We start from the raw sequence: 19,236 nt of genomic DNA on the forward strand, positions 1-19,236 counted from the left end.
AAGACAAAGGGCTTGCCCCAACAGATTTTTAAACCGCAGAGATCAGCACACAGGCGTAAATATGTTTGCTGTTTTCCACGTTATCATTCCTTTTGCAAAGGGCTTTTGTGGTAAGGGATTGCGCGCTTGGCAACAACAGTCAGTCACTTTAATGGTTGTATATGTTTGGACAAAACTAGACGTGCGTTTTGGTGCGACTGCTGCGATTTGCCAGGTTCAGTGCTGGAAAAACAACTGAACTCAGTGAAAAGGTGACTGCGATGAAAGGTTGGGCCAATTTTGCTGTATCTTCAGTTTTCTAAATTCTTGTGAGACTTTTGGGCACAATCATGAACGGGGAGAAGCGGAAAGATGTTTTTTTTTATTGTGTAAATCTGCGTATCGGCTCGGGCGGCAAGCCAGGGCACTTGAGGGGAAGGACTTGCATGAACTTGTATTCAGCATTCGACGCCCTTTTATAGATTGCCGATGGAAATACGCTGTGGGTTACCTCACGCGTGTGATTATAGGTGGAAACCACGGTCGCTCGCTCCACGACGAGCAGCAGGTTGAAGCTGGGAGGCCAGGGGAGCCGCCCGAGGGGGAGCCGCCCGAGGGGGAGGCGGCTGAGGGGGAGCCGCCTGAGGGGAGGCGGCTGAGGGGGAGCAGCCTGAGCGGGAGCCGCCCGAGGGGGAGCCGCCCGAGGGGGAGCCGCCTGAGGGGAGGCGGCTGAGGGGGAGCCGCCTGAGCGGGAGCCGCTTGAGGGGAGGCAGCTGAGGGGGAGCAGCCTGAGGGGAGGCGGCTGAGGGGGAGCCGCTTGAGGGGAGGCGGCTGAGGGGGAGCCGCCTGAGCGGGAGGCGGCTGAGGGGGAGCCGCTTGAGGGGAGGCGGCTGAGGGGGAGCAGCCTGAGCGGGAGGCGGCTGAGGGGGAGCAGCACGAGGAGGAGCCGCCCGAGGGGGAGCCGCCTGAGCGGGAGCCGCTTGAGGGGAGCCGCCTGAGCGGGAGCCGCCTGAGGGGGAGCCGCCCAAGGAGGAGCCGCCCGAGGAGGAGCCGCCTGAGGGGAGGCGGCTGAGGGGGAGCAGCCTGAGCGGGAGGCGGCTGAGGGGGAGCCGCCTGAGCGGGAGCCGCTTGAGGGGAGCCGCCCGAGGGGGAGCCGCCCGAGCGGGAGCCGCTTGAGGGGAGGCGGCTGAGCGGGAGCCGCTTGAGGGGAGGCGGCTGAGGGGGAGCAGCCTGAGCGGGAGCAGCCTGAGCGGGAGGCGGCTGAGGGGGAGCAGCCTGAGGGCCGCGCCCTGAAAAGGGCGGGAAGAGCGGCGGGCGGCCGCGGTCCCACCGCCGCCGGCCGCCTCAGCGGAGCCATCACCACAGCAACCGCCCGCCGCCTCGCCGCAGGGAGCCCTGGGCCTTGTAGTCTCCCCGCCGCCCCGCTGCCTCCCGGCGGCGGCCCGCCAGAACTCGCATCCCCGTGAGGCGCTGCCAGAGCCGGGGCGGGACGGCCGAGCGCGGCGCTGACCGACCGAAGCCGGTCTCCGCGGGCGGTGGGGGCCGCTCCTCCCTCGCCCAAGCGCTGAGGGAGCGCTGTCCCTCCGCACCGCCGCGGCTGGGCGGCGGGGGAGCCGCTGCTCCAGCCGAGCCTCCGCTGCCCGCCGCCCCCCTCTCCCAGGCTCCTCCTCGCTGAGGGGGGGACGCGCCTCCGCCCCTCGCAGGCGCCCGGGCTGCCGTCCCCCGCGGCGGCGCCGGGCGGGGGGAGAGGGCAGTGGCCGGCCCGGAGGCGGTGGAGGGCAGGTCCGCCCTCCGTGGGGGGGCCGCCCGGTTCGCCCGCCCCGGCGGGGAGGTTGCTGCGGCGGCTGCTGGCAGCGAGGGGCTGAGCGCGATAGGGACCGGGGGCCGTGAGAGGCGATACTCCCTCAGGAGACCGCGGCTCTGGGTGCGATGCCGGGTTTTACTCCAAGGTTTGCTTCAGGCGGGGAGCGTAATTCATTGAGGGCGGGTTGCACCGCCTGCGGGTTGCGCTGCCTGTGGCCCGGGGAGCACCGCCGGCCCGCCGCGCCTTTGGTAAGCCGGTGCCAAGGCGCTGCTCTTCAGTTCGGGCAGACAGCGAGCGTGGGGCGGGTCGTGTGGGGAAAGGTGAAGGGCTGAGCCTTGGAAGGGGGAGTTGATTCTTCCCCTCCGTCTGGCGCTGTGCTCTATGAATGAGCCTTTGGTTTTGCTCCTCCGGTTTTAGCATTCTCTTCCCTGCGGCTGTGGCCGAGTTTCTGGAGGGTTGGGTTTGGTCCCCCGTGGAGCGATACTATAAAGCGGTGGATGCCTTATCGCAAACAACATGCAGCAGCCACGCTCGGCTGATAACAACACAAATCATGCCTTAGAAAAAGCAGAAGAGAAGCAAGGAAATGCGTTTCTTGGGAATATCGTTCCAAAGGATGACAGTAAATAAAACTAAGACACAATACACACACCCCCACCCCCCTCTGGTTCATGGCAAATTGGAGTGGTTTGTGACTGAAAAATGTGAACATAAAATTGTTTTAATTACATAGTTGCTGTTGACTCTAAAAGGAGGAAGTTTTGGGTTGCTGGGGGATAAGGAAAAGTGGGGTAATATTACCATATTTATGCTGGATGTTGTATAAGAATCCTCTCTTTAGTATCTCATATGAAGACTCGGAGCATTGGATCCTCCTGAAAAGGCTTTGCAGACCCGAGACCGCTCAGAACTGCCACAGCACAGATCCGAACAATGTCCCCCCCCCATCATAGTCCCTTTGCATTTTAAATACATGTGCATTCTGCAATTCAGAAACACGGGTTTTGTGTTTTTTCTCTCTTTCAGTTTTAACCTAAAGATAGCTATCTTGACAAGAAGAGCACCCAGGAAGCTTTATTGCAGGAAGCCACGAAGGTGCAGTACGGTAGACGCAGCAGGGAGCCTTCGGCAGGTGGTGGTGACGCACAGAAGTTACTTTGCCTTCGGGAAGAAAAAGCCCTGTCTGCTGCTTTTGTAGGTGTATTTGTGTGATCTCCCTTCTCCCCCAAGAAGTTGCCTGGGTCGCGCAGCGGCGGGGAAGCGGCAGCGGCGGCAGCAGCAGATGATGGTGGCAGCGCAGCGGTGAGAGCGGCGGCAGCAGACCTGATCCGCCAATGTGTTTTCCACCTAAGATCGTCGCTCCAAAGTGCCACCTGAAGCTTCGGCAGCTGGGTAGGGACCGCTAACGTTTTAAAGGCGAAAACCCCGAAGGGGGAAGGAGTTAAGGGAAGGAGGGGCAGCGCTCGGTTTTGTGTGTGCTTGTGGGGAGAGGGGATTGGTTATCATGGCGGATCGGACAGCTCCTAGATGCCAGCTCCATCTGGAGTGGGTTTACGGGTACAGGGGTCACCAGTGCCGCAACAACCTGTACTACACGGCGGGCAAAGAGGTGGTTTACTTCGTGGCTGGAGTCGGCGTGGTTTATAACACCAGAGAGCACAGCCAGAAATTCTTCCTCGGGCACAACGATGATATTATCAGGTAAGGGGGCTGACTTTTCTGCTGGTGGGGTGGGGTGGGGTTTAAAGGGAAGGGAGGAGAATGTAGGGCTGGCAGAATAACCCCCTCCTTGCGTCTTACAGCTCAGCCTGTACCTGTCGTTTTAAAGCTGCTTGGGTTTCTTACCAGCAGTCTAGGTGAAAGCTGGGTTCTTAGATACTGTTGATTATTATTTCTTTTGCAGCAAAGCTGCAAAATGTTGCTATAATAAGAGAGAAGGTAAGTTTTTTTTCTATTGCACTGCACCAAAAGCAAAGCACTTTGTTTCAGTACAGAAATGCACTGGGAAGATCTTAGTGCAACAGTGCTGCAAAATCGTGCATCCAGCACCTTAATCTCGCCAGTGCTGGGACCCTAGCTCACCCATTCTGATGTCTTACAGAAGGCAGGTGTAGCTCTCCTTGTGCTCAGCAAATTCCAGCACAAGAGGGCCATAAATCTGCTACATAGGTCAAACTAATTTTTTTTTTTAATATATCATCCGGAAAATTTCACTCAAAATCAAGTTTAGCTGTGTGTACTCCAGCCAAAAAATCCCAAGCGTGCTAGTGCAAGATGGCTACAGAAGCACAGGTCTTGCTCCTGGTCTGACCATTTTTTTTTTGTCTCTTTCTTTCAAATACTGTCTAACAAGTGGGTTTCATTGATGTTGTTGTCTTACAGAAATATTAATTTTACCGCACCTCACAAAATAACACAATAAAAATGTGGTTACAGAGTTCAAGGTAGCCTTTTAAAAAAATCCATCCAAAATACAGACATTTACATCAGTAAAATAGAAAATTAATGTTGTCTCTACTACTTTATGACAGAAATCTGAACCTAGAATATCCTTATAAAGGATGTTGCATGGTAATGACGCTCCTCTGAGCACAGCTAACTGCTGCTCTCCCTATTCACCTAAATCAGCATGAATGAAGCATTTTCTTGATGATGTGAAACCAGAATAGTCCCGGGTGACTCACGGTGCAGTAGTACCGTGGACACATCTGCTGAAGTCAGAGTTTGGACACTCAGTAGCAAAGTCACATAACTGTCATATAATCGTTCTGGAGCCTTGTTTACAGAAAACCATCCGGTTTTCCCAGTGCGAGCTTTTGGCTGCTGTGTAGTAGCATTCTTCTCCTCCCCTTTATAATGCGTTAAAGCTGTAGCATTTTGTGAAATATGGTGGATGTATATAAAAGTTTATTCTGGTTTCAAAGGTATTATCAGTTCCAAAAGGCTGTTTAAATAGACATTTGGCTGCTCAGATCCTTCAGAGAAGAATGAGTATTTTAGATGCACCTGCAGCATCATGAAATTAAAGTTTTCCTTGTTTTGTGGACATAAATTTTGATACTCTATGGAATATGAAGTGTAATCCACATAGAGTTGTATATTTCTGACCTTAGGTTTGAATTCCCATTAAACACTAGAAATATAATGTGTCAAGACGTGACTACATACCTACATATCCACTGGTTTTTGGTTGGACAGTGATGCTTTGGTTCTCTCCTTTTTTTTTTCCCTTCTTTTTTTTAATATTCTGTCAGCTGAAGAAAAAATGTCCCAATTATTGTAACTTGACAAAACCTCCCTCCCAAAACCAATTGCATTGTACAGCTTCCATGCCCTTTATTTTAAGACATCTGATATTAGGAGGCTGCTTTTGGCGGTGTCGCATGTAGAATGTACAATGGGAATAGAAAGAATATGAGTGTCTAGTATCTGTACTTTGATGCTGCCTATGCCTGTTCTGCTCTTTAAAGAAAACTTGCAACCACCTGTTCAAATTAGCAGGTGTTTTGAGGGACTCACCGTATGTCCAACTAATGCTTTGGAAAGATGAGTTTTGTTTCTGATCTGCAACAAGATCAGAATTCTGCAGGACGACTGTAGTTTCAACAAAGGATGAAACATTTGGGTCCAGAAACCATAAGCAGGACCCAAACAACAGTTAATTTCAGCTTTTAGTGGCCAAGAAAACTTGCTGTCACATGGGGTTTAAGGAAGTAGAGAATCTCCAAAATGCTGCTAGATTATTCTGTTGTTTGCACCTGGTAAAGGTTGCCTCCTTTGCTTTTGATGCACTTTGCAGTCCTTATTGATGTAATATCATAGAACCATCAAATTGTTGAGGTTGGAAAAGCCCTTTAAGATCATCCAGTCCAACCATGAACCTAACACTGCCAAGTCCACCACTAAACCAGTTAAGGGTAGAGTAGCAATTTTGTGTTTCCTGGCTTGGTGGCTGGATTATTTGTAATGAAAGCAAAACTAGGAATCATTAAGGTTGGAAAGGATCTCTAAGATCATCAGTCCAGCCATCAACCCAGCACCCCCATGCCCACTAAACCATGTCCCCAAGTGCCACGTCTGCCCGTTTTTTGAACCCCTCCAGGGATGGGGACTCCCCCACCTCTCTGGGCAGCCTGTTCCAATGCTTGACTACTCTTTCTGTGAAGAAAGTTTTCCTAATATCCACTCTAAATCACTGTACATACTTTTAAGTAGTTGGTTTCTTGAGTGGTTATCACTGCTATGACTAATAAATGCAGGAGTTTAAATTCTCACATTTTAGGCTTCACAGCTGTCATCCAATTGAGATGAACGGGGTGAAAGTACTTATCCAGTTTTTCTGGGTTTGTTGGTATTTACTTGCCTGAGACCAGCTTCCAAACTGCAGTGCATACATTTGCAGTCCAACAGGTTGTAATTTCTAAAGAGATTTGAAACACAATTTAAAAAAAATAACTTTCAGATTTCGGAAAATACTGTGAAATCATTAAGACTGGAAGACCTTGAAGTGGGAAGATCTTCTGCTTCCAAGGATTGCCGTTAGCCCCTTCTATGTTGAAAGGTTTCAGTGAATACTATTTTGTGGAAAAAAATATCGATGAACCTGTGAATCAGAAGGTTGAGAATGTGTGCATTACCTTGAAGTGTTTATTAAAATCATGAAAGTGGATATTTGTCCTTGGTGAAAAGGTTACATGTGTATGTTTAATGTGTTTTCACAAGTTTAATAGTCCTGCCTCTTGCTTTGTACCAAGATAATGCTCTTGGACATAGTTTAGTTTGGACTAAAGTAGACCAGACTCTACTGGATTAATGGAAAAATTACTTTTTTTTCAGATTCATATTTGAAAAATAAGTTGTTTGTATAAGGAACTTAACCTACTGCACTCAGCTAATCAGGTAGACGTTCAGAGTATGAACAAGCAAGCTCTGAAGCGTTTTGTTTTCTGTGCAAAGCCATTACAAGGTGCTGTGCTTCCGAGCTCTTCCTCCTTTTAAATTCATGATGAGATGAGGTCCTGAACTACTGGATTTAACATTGAAGTGAGCCCTGCTTTGTGGAGGGGTTGAACTGGGTAACCCCCAGAGCTCTCCTTCTTACCTGAATTACTCTGTGATTCTTTTGTTACTTCTAGACGTATAATACAGTTCTTCTCGCATGTTACTTAGTTGTGGAATAGTTAAGACTATCGATTAACGTGTGCTGTCATTATAGAAGAGGATCAACGCATGGTTGAAATGAATAGCGTTGGTTCTCGCCTCTGAAGGCTACCGATGCGTTTTGTTTGGAGACTAAAAAGATGTGCCGTTTATGTAGTTTACTGTACAATCAAAGAGCATAAAATACACCCTATTCTTCTCTTTCCCTCTTTTTTTTAAAAAAACCAAGAAAGCTTTGATTATTGAGTACAGCCTAGCGGCTCGGGGTGGTGAAGGTCAGAATACTCCTCCTTTCTCTGAGCTGTCAGCCCTACGGGTTACCCCAAGGTCTATGTTAAAGACCATGAAGCGTCTTGCGTGGTAGCTCTATATTTGATTGTTCTTGAGATATGATCTAGCTGAAGCACCATAGCTAATGTGTAATAGCCGTGTAAAAGCACATCTATTGCAATATTTTAATGCAGAAAGTGTCATGTAGACATATCATTCCACGCGCAACTTGTTTTCATTTAATTCGGTCATTTGTGCTTTGCAGAATTAGGTTTCAGAAGCTGTAATATTACCACATGGGGACTCTTTTCCTTCTTGAGTAATTTAAAAGTGGTTTTTTGCAGCAGCACATTGTAATGGCTGTAAGTTAATGTATTAATGAGAATCTTGCAATTCATGCAGCGTCACTGCCCTCAACAAAATTCATGCAAGTGTAGGATTTATGTTTAGTATAACCACTTGCGAGACTGAATCATTAGTTTTGACAGTAATTGCACACTTTCAAAAGAACAGAAGGTTTTCTTACTTTTATACTGTGCATTACTGGTATAACAGCAAGCAATTAGATCACTCCTCTTTTTCTCTTGATGAAATGTTGAATGGAGGCAGTTCTGTCCTATAATTTTTCTGCAATTTATGCATGTGAAAGCCAAAAATGCTTGACACAGAAAACAGCAAAAATAAAAATACAACCACTTATTTCTCATTATAATTTAAAATACAATTGATTTTATTTAGTTTTACCGAATTCATCTGTAAACAGAGGTTCCTAACCTTGAGAAATTTTTCCGATGGTGTAGTAATAAAGTTGTGATGTCTCTCTGTTCTGGTATTTCCAAGAATTTCTGCAGTATTGAACAGTTTTCCTGAATATGTCAACACTTACTGAGCAAACGCCTTTGACAGCATATTGAAGACTTCACCTGCACTTTTTATAGACCCCAGTTTCCTGCGTTATCTGATATGTTGTACTGTTACGCGTTTACAAAAGCACATTTTCCATTCCAATTGCCTTCAAGCAAGTCACTTGTGAGGCAGGGTGCCACAAGAGACTGCTCCCTTTCTCGGGTCTCTCTGCAGTGGTTGCTGCCCAGGCATGGTACCTGGAAAGGCAGCCTGTTATCTATGGATACCAAAGCATGTCGTTTACATAAGGCTGCTTGAAATGTAATAGTAATGTCGGATTTATCAGAATATTGCTGTAAGTATGCTGGTGTGCGTGTTCCACTGTGGTGACAGATTGAGATTAAAAATGCGGATGTGCCAGCGGTGATGAGCTTTACTGGGCTGCAAAAGTGACTGGAGGCCTGGTTTGTTCTTTAGAGTGATCATTTCAGGAGACAGGATGCGTATTGGAACACGACTGCACGTTTTCTTGTCTTTCTGCAGTTGGGAGAAAAGAAATACGATGCTTGAAGCAATGTCATATGCTGTTGACTGTAGTAAATGTAATTTTGGAATAAGTAAATTGATGGCAGAGGTATGCAAATCAAAACCCCAGGGTTAAAATACCTAAGTTGCACTTTAATATTTTTATTTAAAATTATGTATTATAATAATATTGCTGTTTATAGGGTGGTGCTTATTTGAAGGGATCTAAAATACTTTAAATGCATGTCTAGTTGCCATCATTTGGATGGTAAATGGCACTTGTTTGCTGTGGAATGATGTTCAAGTTACTGTGGTTATTTCTTACTGTAAGTGCACGGAAGACTGTGCTGTCTGTAGCTTGTGCTAAACCTTGACTTTAGTCTCAGAAGGTGCACGTGCAGGTCTGCTGAAATGCAGTGACCTAAAAGATAGCAAAGTAGCAATGAAGTCATCCGAGATTTTCACCAACAGAAATTCCAGACCTGTTTCTTATGCAAGTGCTATTCAAGTTCCTATGCAGAGCCATTAAAACTTGAAAGACGTGACTTTGGCACAGTTAGGGTGGCGCGGAATCTGAGATCCGTGTATACTAGCATGCTTTGGGAACTGTTTTGAGACACTAGGTTGTTAAAGGAGTTTCATATTGAAGAAATTAATCCCCCATAAAAACTCATCTGATCAGCTTACTGCTTCTTTTGCTTTCCATCTCAAAAAAACAGGGGAAACTGCCATTTATTTAATGAAGTTCTGGTGGCTGCTCTTTTTGCTCTGCTTGACTGCTGGGCTGCATTTAGATTTTAAGTCTTTACTGGGGCATGAGCTGCTATAAATATTTGTTTTTTAAATATCCATATTAATGCATCGGACATGTTGGAATCTATAGTTACCCGTATCTTACTGAACGTGATTTTTAAAATTACATACATCAGTTAAAAGTCTACAGAAACTCAGGCATTTGTGGCAATATGCCTATGAGAACAGCTATGAGAACAGTATTTAAACAGACCAGTCTGTGTACATCCCAGTGATATGTCAGATATGGTGGTAGAAGAATTAAGTAAGATTTATTGCTTGTCCAGTCGCAGCTCACTTGCTTGTTTGGACAGGTGAAAAATCTATTAAAAATCACAGGTGGAGTTTTGAGCATTTAAATCATCATATTGATTTAACTCACTTTGAAAACGGAAGAGAAATAAGCATGTCCAACAAAATAGGAAGCACTCATATTCCTCTGTAGAAAATGTTTGGATCTTTATTATGTTTTTTATCTTTTCACAGCTGTAAAAAAGCCAAGTGTTTAAGTCTGTATCAGCTAGTATGTTACATTGTTTATTGGATTTGTGTGAAACAACTCATCATCACACAGAACTGAGTATCCAGCTTATTAAAAAAATCAAGGTTTTGGTATGCTTTTGTCTAATATTGGAATTTTGAAGTTAGAGATTTCTCTGTCACATTATTTTACCTTTTTCCCCCCACTGCTTACAGTATCTTAAATTTAAAATATTAAACTAAGCTTTTTTTTTTTTTAAAATAATTAGTCTGCATTCTGCAACTCTTTTACTTGTTTTATTTTATTTCCATTTGATTTAAGATGACTAGGAATCATCAGGTTGTGGTGCATAATCGCTGTTTAACAAGATGAAAACTCATAGAAAATGCTTTGATATGAGTAACCCTAATTTCAAATTATTTTTTTCATTAGAAGGATGGGGGGAACTTACGAGACAATTTTGTATTACCATTTTCTACTATGAAACTTCCTGCAAAAGTATACAAATTCTAATTTTTACAGAGGTTTATAACTGCATCTTGTAGGATGGAAGAGGTCAACCTCCATGGACTATTATTCCTGTCTTCCTTACCGACTAAATGGATGTCAGATAGATTTATCTAGGCAATTTCCAGATATTTATTTTCTTTCTTCTAAGTCTTGATTAGATTTTTGCAGGAAGAATCACATCTTTCCTTTAACACTTAATGGAAAAATAAGAATGTGTATTGCAGCAATTAGTATTAAAAATTCATACTTTTGCCCATGATAACTTGTTCATAACTGGATATCGCAAGAAAGAATTGTGTCTGGTAGGGGTTACAAATGTCCTTCCAACATTTTCAGCACACCAACTGGCAAATGAGACTTTTCAGACGAGGAGGTGTAAGTTGCTGTAGTCCGTGCTTCAGGCTCTTCCTCAAGGACACAAGGGCTGTGCTTCCTTTGGTGAAAGTGGAAGAGGGAGTGGTTTTGGGTTTGTACTGCATTGCAGAAGAAAGCTCTTCTGCTATAGTGTCCATTTGGGAGTAGAAACAGGATTTTTAGTTTGGTGGATGTTATTATTTATTTAAAAAAAAAAAAAAGCCTTGGCCGAGAAGGAAACTGCAGCAGTATTTGTAGCAATATTTCTGTTATATCCCTGTAGAAGGACAAACTGCTGGAACAGTTTTCAGGTACCGTAAATATTTCTAGGAAGTATCCTCAATGACTTTAGTACTAAGCTTAGGCCTAGCATCCATATGCTTTCTACAGCTCCAGCTGTTTGAACGCTTCTCTGCAAAAGTAGGAGTTTCGGGGTCTTTAAAAGACTATTCTCACTTGCCTACTGCTCAGTTTTTTAAGGAACCTTGGTGAACAGCAAAATTGCCTACTTCTTTCCCCACTTAAAGACTCTTCTTTGGAATAGCGGCTTGTTTTTCATGAGATAACTGAATGTTCTTGGGGTAGACATGTTCAATTTAAATTCTTCTTTAGAGGTGGCTTAGAATGAGATCTCCAAAGCTTTAGGTAGGCCTGAACTTCAGGCCAAGTATAGACTATAGGTTTATGTCTGTCTTGAAGACTGACATGATGAACCAACCCAAGAGACCTCTAAAGGGAACATCATTCAACCCTGCTACATCTTCAGGGACAGTGACATTGGATGCATCCAGGGAAGAACACCACAGTGCTTTTGTCTGGGGTCGTTGGTATTGCAGGGAGAGGGTTATATGCATTCTGCAGATACACTGGAAATAGAAGTTACTGGTTTAGTTTTCATCATTTCTACCTTACATTTTGAACAAAATGGTGCAAGTTGTTAAGAACAACTTAATAATGATGTATTACTCAAGTGGAACAAAGGGGCACTGCTATTTGTGTGACTTTGCGTGGTGGAAATGTTCTGGGTTGTACATTTGCTTTTGCAACCTCTTGAGTTTTTTGCACCTCCCAGACATGACTAACAGCCTAGTGAATCAACTCAGCTGTCAGAGATGGACTTGTTGATTCCAAATTTTAGAAAGTGTGTTGTCTTGCTGTACACGTTCAGATTTCAGAATTATTGCTGAGGTGTTTTGCATGTACTAATGTGGTTTTCATATAAAATATATCAAGTTTCTTTAAACAGTCTAACAGTGTAATGAACTTTGGAACACTGTAGCTTATTGGTATAATTTCTGTTGCTGCTGGCATTGAAGTCTGTTCTTTTGTGACAGATGGATTGGAATACACTGAAACTAGGGTAATAAAATAGAATACAAAATAAACGATACTCTGAGAGAGATATAGCAGCCCCTTTATTTTGGTTGCCTAACACTCCTTGTTACAAAAGATTTTACTGAAATTTTTATGGGGAATATTGAATGCCTTCATTATTTTTAGCAGACCTGAATGTTCAAGGGATAATCCTACATGAAAGTTGCTGACTAGTAATACAATTTATATATAGTCGTACTAATATTGATGCATCCACATCAAAATTGGGTGTGTATTTATGCAAAATGTCCTCTTCCTTGTCCTCAGAAATTGTCTTCCGTATGCAGAGATAAAAATTTCAAGTGTCATTTACTCTTATACCATCTTTAGTAGTAACTTATTACTTGCAGATATTAATTGCAAAATAAAGGTATTTATTAACAGTTTCAGGCAAGATGAGCTGAACTTCTGAAGACTTCAGGATACAGTGTAATATTTCCCTCCTCTTTTTTTTTAAAAATAAATGTTGTTTATTCTAGAAATGATTAAGTTAACTATAGTAAAAAAAAGACAAACAATAAAATATGCCTTCAGTTGATTACAGCTCTACTAGCGATTAAGGTTAGAGCATTTTTTCCTCTCACCCTGACTACTACTAGACCGTGCTTTCCTTCTATGTATCTTAAGACATATTTAACAAAAGGTTAGTCACAGTCAGGTTCTGTCTGACCAGAAAATATGTTAAAGGTAAATGTCCTTAATTTTTTCTTTCATATCTCTAGTTTTTGAACATTATTCGTAAGGTACCTAAAGGAACTTTTGGCTTAGGTCTCCAAATACTAGAATCTATGATTAGGTAAAAGTTGAGCTTTCTTTTTGGCCTTCTCTCTGGCAGAATATGAGAAAGATGATTATGTATATGTGACAAGGTGCGCTAATAGGACCAACTCTTTGGCCCTAGTTACGCCGGTGTTGAACGTGTACTAGCGCGGCTGAATTTAAACAAGATTTTAGCAGTAGGTCTATAGCAGATTCCTGATTCCTCTAGGACACTGAGATTACTTTCTCACCTGTTTAGAAATTAGATATTTTTTTAAACACCCATTGAAATGCTGTTCAGTGAAACTCCTCTTTCTGTTAGCAGCTGTAAAACAAGTTTGTAATATGCAGTTATGCTCCGGGTCCAAGGTCTTAGCACACACAGTGATTACTGCATATGGGCTGGCTCTACTACTTCTAGAGGTTTGCATTCTTTTCAAAATGTGTGGCAACAGGAGGAGGCCACAAATGTTTAAATGGGTATTATATTGAGTCTTCAGGAAAGCTGTCTTCTGCTGAAAGAACTATTTTAGAAATTTTGCTTGTCAGGCTGAAAAAGTTTGCCTGGTTATATCTGGGAATTAGCTATAATCATCTCAGTTTGACAAGCTGCTTTTGGGATGGGCAGTTCTGTGCTGTATTCCTTATAAGACTGCTTGCAATGCAGTCCCTCCTTCCCAAGAGGTAAATAATGTAAATGCCTTTTGCCAGAGAGTTCTCTTTGCTGTCTGGTTAAGTATCAGGAGGTGGCCCTACAGTAAATGTACCTCTCTTTCCCCCGTGTCAGTGCACCTGGCACCTTCACGGGCTGCAGTTAGGGCTGCCTATATAAATTGCCTTCAGGCAGCTGTAGTCCTTTTCTGTGGCGTAAGAACGTAATGGTATGGTACAGATGAGGATCTCACCCAGAATTACTAATATCAGACTAATCTTGAAGACATACTCTAGTTTTGGCCTGTAGTGGCTAGTTTACATCTTAATCCAGAAAACAGGTTTTAAAGAGTTGCACCTGAGCTATGTGGTTGAAGAAAACAACATTTTGCAAAAGGTGCTTAAAGCAGGTAGCCCACTAAAATCACAAACAGGAATGTTACTTTCCCTTTTTTGATGCATGTTAGTTTAACATAACACCATAGGTCTGGCAGCTAAGTATCATTAATTGGGTAAACAAGTAATAATTCATTAAACATTTTAAAAAAATGCACAATGGAGAACTTTATTACCTAGTAATAGGTACATGTATTCCTTAAGTGGTATGTTTTCACAACAGATTTTACCAGAACTTGTTCAGGTAATTCTGTTTCAGGGAACCTGCTAGATGCATCTGCTTTGAATATAGCCACCTGGAAGAAATAGAAATGGATTGTGCACTAAAGTTTAACATAGACATGACGTTTATTGTGCTGGAAAGGTTGCCTACCCAAAAGCTTGCTCAGAGCCTTCCTGGATATTTTTAGAAGATTTTTAGCCACAAGAGCTTCTGCTTTCCTTCCTTCTTCTTTGCACATACACTAAAAAGTTTTGCAACGATAGCTTAAGAAATGAGTCATGATGTTGCCTGAGTAGGCTGAAGTTCTTTGGGAGCAAATGGCAGGGGGAAGCAGTCTGTATGATATATCGTTTGAGATATGTCCGCTATATAAGTGACCTTGGGATAAATAGAAAAGGGAGCACTGAAGAGGATAGTTAAGCTTATTAAGCAGATAGGCCAGTAATGAAGTGGCTATCAAGCAGTTTGTATCCGTTTCCTATGCATCAATGCATAAACTTTACCTCTGGATATTGTTAAATTGGCCTAACAGCCAATAAATAGGCACTGATAGCCTACTGTATTCATAAAAAGTTTTGATGATTAAGGTGAAGAACAGCGAAGTGATTTTGGAATAAGGCTTATGTGTTAGCCATAATTAGTTTCTGTATTTTGTTACCTTCTGAACAGCACACTGATCCCATGACTTTTTCTGAATTGAAGAATATTATACAACTATTGCTTGGTTCCAAGTGAAACTTGCTTAATCTACCCAATAACAAAATTTTTGCTGGTACATCATTAGCAGTTCAGAAGAATTCTTCTATGAAGTAGCTGTGCAGGTGCTAAATATTTTATTTCGAACTGGAAACTTAAGGGCAAGCTGCTTGTAGGTCATGCTACAGATGTGCATAAATAGGTCTGATACTTACAATTTTGGTCTTCTAAACATTAACATCTCTTTTTGTCTTGGCATGAGGTTGGTGCAGTCAAGACAGTGACAGTGGAAGCTGATATTTGAGGAAGAGGCAGTTGCTGCAAAGTATGTTGAAGAGTAGACTTCTGCTGGCAGTAGAGGTCTGGAAAAGCTGATTTAGCTGTCATTGCCACATGGAAAAATACATTATTTTGTAACTAGAGACTAGTCAGGATGACTAGTGTATAAGATGCATGCATTTATTACAGGTGGTGGTAAATCATGACTTTGAATCCAGCTAAAAGTGTGAAAACTTTTACACTTGTGCTATAAAATGTATTTTGAGAAATAGATGAAAAAAGGTAGAATAGTTTAATCCACACTGTATAACTATAGCCATCAAATGTAGATAACTAGATTAATCCATGCAATTATGCTCCATAGCCTCTAGTTTAAACTTATACAATGGGTCGGTGGTACTTTATTCCTTGCTAAGGTAGATTTCAGTAGGTCTTTAAAACTTACATACACCTTTCTAAACTAAGGATAGTAATCTTAAGTTCATTTGGCCAATTGATTTTTTATTTAATTTCCATACATGCTAATATTTCTGGTTGAATGAAATTATTAATTCAGAAATAGAACTAAACCAAGAAAATGTTCAGTGACCTCCATCATAAATCCTTGTGAAGGACAAAATTACAAGACAGTAATAAGGCGTGTGCGCGTGTGCACATGCACTCAAAGAGTAAATATTGTTTTAAGAAAAACTGATGTGTTAAAGAATTTTGATATGATAAACTCCAGATACTGACATTTTAATGAATTTTGAATTTAATTAAATCCCTCAAATTCTATCTAAAGATAGAATGGGATCAAAACATGATGGTCTTTATTTTTTGCTGTGAGCAAAATGTATTTGGCTGTGTCTGGAATTCTACCCAGCTAAGTAAAAGGGAGATTTTAATTATTGGAGGGAGTATAGAGACACTGAATTATCATGGTTGCATTCTATTTAATTGAGCAGCAAATTTATAACCCTGTTCACTTTATGTCACAAATTTATATCACTCCTATACAGTTTTTGGACTATTCTGATATTCCTGTAGCAAGCTACTTTGCTGCTCTTGTACAATGCTGCTTCCATTAATGATATTTTAGCTGAAGATGAGCTGCTAATGAAATCGCTTTTGATACTAAAACGTTTCTCTTATTACTAATGTCCTACTCTGCATGGCAGCCTAAAATTACTTGCTGCCTTTCGAAAATTATTCTTTTGTCCTTTTAAATTATCCTGATATCCTTTTAAAATTACCTTTCATAAATTCAAGTCCTCCCTGGCAGAACACTAATAGTTTTATCAAAAAATGCAACTTTATAAATCATCACTATCTTAAGAAAAAATATATACAGTAATTTCTTTCTTTGAGGTAGAACTTACCTAAGAACTTAGATTTTTGAGGGGTTTGCATTTTTTCTTTGGTTTGTTTTCATATTTACTTTTCTTTCAGTTTCTATCAGATTTTCAGATTTATAGATTTTATTGTTTTTCTCCTTGTAAGGAGATTAATTTCTGGAAGAGAGAAATAAAATACAGTATGAAAGAATATCATATGATTTTGGTTTTGTTTGCAGAGTGAGTGGAGTGCATACTACTAGCTATGCTAATGGCGCCCTCGTACTCATTTTTGGCTACTCACCTCCAAGGCATCACTGCTGTATTACAAGGCTAAGAAGGAGGCAATAAAGAGTTGTTACAAGCAGCTAGCAGTACCATTATAGTAGAATCTGTGGAAAATAATTCCTCTCTTCATGTAGCAAGAAAATACAGAAGCTGATAAATGGTGGTACTCTCTTAAGGCTCTTAGCAGAATGGGACCTTACAGTTTTATTGTCTGCTCTGTAGACGTGGGGAATTCCAGAAGAACAAATCTTCAAAAGCACATATGGCAAAAGCCTACAGTTTTCAACTCTTGCACCAAACTAGTTATGTCAGTGTATATTTTAACAATTTTTATTGCAGTATAGATTAATGAATTACCAGAGAAATTATAAATAATATGACCATGCATTGTACAGAAAATCTATGGCTTGCATTAACAATAAATGCCAGGGATGGCATAAGTTTTTGGAGAGCTTGTCCATTGTGTTTTTTAGCTTAGGTTTATACTGAAGAATTAGGTATGATACCTTTTTTTTTTTTTCTTCTTGTAATAGCTATCTGGCATGGATGCAGTTTCAAAATTCTTTCATGGAGAGAGAATATTTTGCTCAGGAAACATATCAGAGAATAGAAGAGCAAGTAGATACCTGAAATGTATACAAGGACACATGAAATCTTCTTTAAAAGCTTGTATTTTTTTAAAGCTCTGAAACAAATTAATATCTTTAATCAGTAAAGCAGAGAGCTGTTTCTTTATGGCCCTACACCCAGGGAAGTCCATTGCTATTTCACACTCCTTGCTGTCTGCCATCATATGGTTAAGTCTGGCAGTCTGCTAAACCAAACTGAATGCAGTTGATTAGCTCATTTTATTGAGATGGCACTCCGCTAATCTTAATTTGGGTTTATGCTCAAATATTCTCTTCCGTTTTAGCCTCCAAGTATCATATGAGTTGTTGGCAAAAGCCACTTTCTCTGTGTAAGGGGAGAGTGTAATGCTTCGTCTACTGAGGCAAAAGTAAATAGAAAAGATGTTATGAAGAGGAAGCTATATTTTGTTTTTCAGATGAACCTGGCAGTTGTGGTATGAAGCCTGCTTTCTCTCCTGCTGTGATGTAGAAGGCAAGAAAACCTATAGCATCCGTGATACCAAAAGCTAGAGAAAAAACAGCGTATTAGGAAATGACAAGCAGTAAAACAGATGATAACTGCCTGAAACGACATGCTGCCAGGCAGTTACGTAATTGCATGAAACTTCAGTCTCCGCTGCAGTACTGAACCAAAAATACAGCAAAAAGGTCTCCAGTGAGACCTGCTCCCTCAGATTTCACAGAAAGCAGAACTCCAGGTTCAGAATCTCTGCTTTGAGTAGTTTGCTAAGAAATCAAGAGAAAAAGAGAAATAATAATAGGCAAGAGAATGAGTCATAGTGCTTACATCAAAACATAAATAGTCATAATTCCACATTTGTTTATATAACTCCTAGTATTAGTCTCACAAAAAAAAAGTTTAAAAGGCATTCTTCGGATAACTGTAATCTCTCTTAAATACTGCATTTCATGGATTTTGGTAGTGTAATAACTTTACAACACCTGCTCTTTCATATTTATGTCTGTGACTGCACATCCAATAAAACACAGGTAAAATTAGTAACTGTGTGGATAATTAGTAACTGCCTATTGCATAAAAGATACCTGTGTTTTGAACAATAGAAGGGGTCCTATATTGTGACGGTGTTTAGTGCAGCCTAAAACTTAACTGTATTTACATTTTATAACAATACCTTTTTAAGCAATGATAAAGCAATCTTGTCAACATTGCTTAACTCAAGACTAGTTAATATCAAGTCAGATTGTGCACATAGCCTGTGGGTTTGAATAGTGTGTCAAGTATTTACGTAATTTCTTGCAGTTATCTAGCTTAGGTGTTACTTGAGAAACTAAAGTCAGGAGCCTAAGTTAATTCAGTTGTCAGAAGCAAACTGTTTCTAGGCAGGCAATTCAAACCTCTTCTAACTTGGATGCCTAAAATAACCTTAGGTAGAGGTACTGAAAGATTTCCCTTCATACATTTTATGCAACTATCCATTTTGTAGCCAGCACAGAAGGGTAGTTACCTGATTCAAAGAACACGCTAAATTTCCAAACTCCATCTTCATTCTTTGCTATTTCTCTTACCTTTCTGTAGAGTTACCACAGACATAATTTGCTTTTCAGCTACGCTGATGGCTCTGTGGGCACTACCTTATGTGCTAACATATGAATTGCTCTGTTAACACAGATGGATCATTTTAAAAGTTTGGAAGTAAATTAATCTTCAATGTCTAGAATGTCTAGAATACTTGGATTTCCAGGGCTTACATGTTTGCTATGATTAATCATGACATGACGTTAAGAGAACTAAGATGTACATCTTTAAGTGTAAAATACTAACGTGAGAAATCTAATAATCTTTACACTTTTCTGAAATCTTTACAATTTATTAATGTAACTCCGCTGAAACTTTATACAAATTTCTGTGATTTAGTGGACATTGAACCTAGCTCTGAATGGCA

General features: G+C 41.5%; 1 protein-coding gene across 6 annotated transcripts in view; it reads left to right on the forward strand.

The window, feature by feature from the left end:
- Positions 1-3,287: 3,287 nt before the first annotated feature.
- Positions 3,288-19,236, forward strand: part of EML6 (EMAP like 6) — a 116,707-nt gene continuing 100,758 nt past the window's right edge. For all 6 annotated transcript variants that reach the window (XM_075707084.1, XM_075707083.1, XM_075707085.1 and 3 more), the window contains exon 1: positions 3,288-3,484. In XM_075707084.1, the coding sequence (XP_075563199.1) occupies positions 3,288-3,484 (197 nt within the window). The remainder of the gene's footprint in view (positions 3,485-19,236) is intronic.

The sequence above is a fragment of the Pelecanus crispus genome, chromosome 3 (assembly GCF_030463565.1).
Source record: "Pelecanus crispus isolate bPelCri1 chromosome 3, bPelCri1.pri, whole genome shotgun sequence".
NCBI lineage: Eukaryota > Metazoa > Chordata > Aves > Pelecaniformes > Pelecanidae > Pelecanus > Pelecanus crispus.